Source organism: Danaus plexippus, chromosome 2 (genome assembly GCF_018135715.1).
Source record: "Danaus plexippus chromosome 2, MEX_DaPlex, whole genome shotgun sequence".
Taxonomy (NCBI): Eukaryota; Metazoa; Arthropoda; class Insecta; order Lepidoptera; family Nymphalidae; genus Danaus; species Danaus plexippus.
The window spans coordinates 833185-837702 of NC_083537.1; the positions used below are offsets into that span (position 1 = coordinate 833185).

Genomic DNA, 4518 nt, shown 5'->3' on the forward strand with positions numbered 1-4518 from the left:
GTATTTTTAAATTTAAAATTATTTTCATCGATATTATTGGATGTTTTTAAACTTTACTACGTCAGGTAATTTTTACATATTTATAATAACAAAATAACTTTGGTTCTGTGACTTTTATTTATTCTATTCTATATATATATATATATATATATATATATAGAATATATATATGTATTTAATTCAAAATGATTTAAATATATATTTTGTCTACCCTAACGGTCTTCGGATGAGAGTTGACCTTAACTAGTAAACAAAACAAGCCGCTTGCTATCCTTAGAATTGTTAATGTACCTACTGTGGAAGTTTTTGAACTAGAGGTAATTTTTGACCAACACATATCGCACAACTCCTGCTATAGTTGGCAGTGGTGACTTTGTTCTTTTAAGAGAGTCACAAGCAAGCGGTGTTGTTGGACGTTAGTGCATATAATTTTATTTTGTCCTGAAACAGATTATATCAAAGAAGCTGAATCATCCACTAGTAAACGTGAATTGTAACTCTTTTGTTCTGGCTGTCTGAATGAGGACCATTTTACGGTGCATAGCGTATAACATCGCCTCAAGCTGGACCAGTAGAAAAGTGTATGACTGCAGTAGGAACAACAAGCTATACAAACTGGATGATGACAAGAAATAGTATCAAGAAAGGGAAGGAAGCTGTGTTCATCATGTTTTGATTTTGACAAACTAAATTTATATCTGATATATTAAAAACAATTATCTCAGCACTTCGCATCAAAGCGCACAAGTAAGTGACGGCCCAGATAAAACGCCGATTTAGCAGTTCCCAAAAGGTTGTCAAGGAAAAACAAGGCTGCAAGTTGTATTTATTAACTTGATGGACATATCAGACTTAAATGTGGTCATATTATTCATGGCTGCTACTTGCCGCTGGAAGAAACGGCGACAGTGCTTCAAAAACTTACGCATACGATGAATTACACAGTAAATAAAAATAGGAAGTGACATTCATCACTAATAATTAAGAAAACTCCCTCATTCCAGTGACAACGCAAAGATTCAACTCAACAAAAAACATCAAAACAACACTTGTTCAGATAAGAAGGCTTCCAAAAGAAATCGTTGCCAAGTACGTACTCTAACTAACAGTAAACGCCACTGTCCTGTAAAGATTGGAAGAAATATATGTGTCAAAATGTACATTACAGAAAAATTAATAATAATCATTTAGAAATAAATATATATATGTCAAGGAAATATATTAAACAATTTATTTTATTCTTTTGTTAAATTTTCGATTCTATTACTGGGACACATTTGACCCGAAAAAGCATTGCAACGTTTGTAAAATGAAGAAATTATTAAGGTAAGTTAGCGGATAATTATGGCAGCTAGTGCCATCTGCATTCTATTTGTAACTACTTTTATTTTAAAATAATTTATAGATGTCGCTTAGCGAACTTGCAAACAGCGCCATCTATTAAGCGTCATGATACTTAATAAATTTATTATCACATTTCAACAAACGTGCAACAGATGGCACTGTTTTAAAAGAATATGATTGCCGTTGTAGAAACGGTTAAACCCCGACATAGCAGATGTCACTTATTAAAAAGTGAACAATTTTCAATAACTATTTATCCATTTCTCTTCTTTTAATATGAAATAACCGATAAGTGAACAAAATGTACTATTTAGTGAGGACTCATTTTAATTTCTATTTTTAAATTTAAATGATAAGTGGCAGCACCTGTAAGAAAGGAACACCAAAATATTCTCAATATATTCAAGAATATATGGCCTTGGATTCTAGAGAAGTTTTAAAAAGTCTTATACGTGTTTCTTAAAATATAGTCTCATTTCGCCTTATTTCCAAATTTAACCATTAACCAAAGAACATATGATTATATAAAATATTTGAGCTACTTATTGTTATTTACCATTGCGGGCTAATTGTAAAATGTAAAAGCTATTCTATTATATTGTATTCACTACAAAACCGTCAAAAATCTTTAATTTAATGTTGGTAAATTTTTATTTTACCTTAAGGTTATAAGATATTTAAAGTCTAACGGAAATGATATGCCATATAATTTACTTCGAGGTCTTTGTTATCCGCGAAGTGAAGAACAAGTAGAAGAAAATTACTTTTTGGCCAGTAGCTTTAAGAACAATATAACTTTTGTAGTTTGTTTGTTTGAAGAGGTCAGAAGTAATGCAAATCAAAGACAGAAAATAACTTAAGGTGCTTATTAAGAGAGTGGAAACAAGGGTGGTGAAGTTATAATATAACTTGTAAGGTTCCAGGAAAGGGTTAGGCTTCAATAACGAAAGCGAAATATATATTTTTAGTCCTTAACTCCTTGTTAACAGCAATGTTGCCATTTAAACTTTCTTAGGTATTAAAAAAACTGGAGTCGTTTCCCGCTTAAGTCACACAGATCTTTATAACGACAGTTAAAGTGTTTCAATGTGTCATCTGACTTATCGGTAAGGTAAAGGGCTGTTTTATTATTTATATAATATAATAAATATTACAAGTCGTCAATTTCAATATGTACGATAAAATAATAGTCGAAAGCTATCGCTATTTACATTTTAAAGCCAAGATTAACTTGTAAATTATGTACGAGAGCAAAACGCAACTATTTATTCACGATTTCCAAGTAGTAATAATTTTCTATATTATTGGTAATCGTAAAATAGGTTGAATTATTACACAATGAGACCGGCAGTGTGTTTGTTGCATTCTAAGGCTGGGCAACAATCGCTGATCTATGGTCTGGTATCAATAGAGCATTATCAGGAAAGATTAAACCACACCTCACCTCAACAGACCAGCGAGCTACGTTTCAATTGTATAGCTGAAATAGTACGTAGAATTTAGGGAAACAAATATACATAGATATATGACAGTCACCAATAACAAATCCCGATGAGTTCGTATGTTGCTTTGTCCTGCTTTTATGGAATATTCGTTCAGGGAAAGGATTTCTGATTGACTGAATAAGGGCTTAACAAGACCTAGGGAAAGCTGGATTCAAGTGCTGTCACTTCTAGCGTTCTTAATACTTTAATTGGTTCCGTTCACAAAAATTTCTCCAAGTCAGATTGCCTTGAAGACGGACGTCATTTTATGTGTCATGTAGGTTGTGAAGCTGTGTTCGACCACCGCCGGAGATGGTTTCAGATTGTTTAATGGGCTCATCGCAGGCGCGCCGCGGACAAAACATACGGCAGTATCATTTGACAATTTGTGAGCAATCAATGCATTGTCGCCGCTCTTTATTCAACGGCAAATAATACATGGAAAATTGTCATTGCTATTGTGCGTTGACCATTGTTGGTCTAATGACAGCGTTCAGATTTAGCGGGCTCTGGAACGGTTGATCAGTGCGGGCCCGGTCGCTGACTGGAGCTTAACGGAGCAGTCGTGACCATTGATAACACTCCCATCATTATTACTTTGATTAATCGCTCCAAAGTGTTTAACGGTAGTTGGCATTTCGTCTAAGTTTGAACGAGTTCAATTCAAATGATATAGTATTTGTAACATGTCTTATCCGTTGGAAAATTCACAAGCAAAGTCAGTGACGAAACTATCGAGAAATTCAAACCCGTATCACATAAAACGTCCCATGAACGCGTTTATGGTTTGGTCGAGGCTACAGCGGAAGAAGATATCCTCGTTGAACCCGAAACTTCATAACTCCGAGATATCAAAACGGCTCGGTCTAGAATGGAAGAGTCTAGACGACTCCGAGAAGAGACCGTTTATAGATGAAGCAAAGAGGTTGCGGCTGAAACACATGCACGACTATCCAGACTATAAGTACAGACCGCGTCGGAAAAACAGGATGGACACCTCAATATATGGACCTACTTCTTTATATTCATCTCGAGAGAGCTTCGTAGAAATAGAACCGAGGGTCGAAGCCAGCTATCCGATACCAATCAACTATTCCGATCCGCAGTACATGTACAACAACGTTATAAGTTACACGGTGCCTATAAATCAGGCTCCTTTCGTTTCCCCCATTAGACCCAAAGAGGAGACCTTGCCGAGTTTAGACTTGAGGCCTCTGCCGTCGATCGAGAGCATTTCACCGAGGCCGTTCGCTGTCGTGAACCAGCAGATGATGGTGAAGTCTTACCCCAACCTGCACTACGTCCCTGAAGACGTCGCGAGGATATCGTATCATTACCCCTTCAGTGTGCAGTAGGATTCATAGGAAATATTCATGACATATGCCAAACGTAGTTCTTAGGAATCATAATGCATAACATTAAAGGAATAATACATAATTTCATTTGTTGTATTTTTATATTGATACCTACTTGTAAAGCAATTTTATAACATTATTTTAAAATATTATCTAAAATTTACATAACACGAAAATATAATGAGTAATACATTATATTGATAGTTGTAGAGTTTTTCATTCAATATGTACAGGCACAAAGTTATTTATTTATTTAATTGATATTATTGATATGGATAAGCGAAGTACGTGTAATTTATTGTCGGGTTAACGAGGTCGTTTGTCTTGGGGGTTAT

The 4518-nt window shown here is 34.8% G+C and overlaps 1 protein-coding gene across 1 annotated transcript; it reads left to right on the top strand.

Moving 5' to 3' along the window:
* The first annotated feature begins 3365 nt into the window (after positions 1-3365).
* LOC116765283 (sex-determining region Y protein-like) lies at positions 3366-4265 on the top strand. The gene has a single exon (XM_032654721.2). The coding sequence runs from the start codon at positions 3515-3517 to the stop codon at positions 4181-4183; it is 669 nt and encodes a 222-aa protein (XP_032510612.2). The 5' UTR covers positions 3366-3514; the 3' UTR covers positions 4184-4265.
* Positions 4266-4518: the final 253 nt, after the last annotated feature.

Coding starts and splice junctions, on each gene's coding strand:
- LOC116765283 (XM_032654721.2), top strand. CDS start 3,515: ATGTCTTATCCGTTGGAAAATTCACAAGCAAAGTCAGTGACGAAACTA.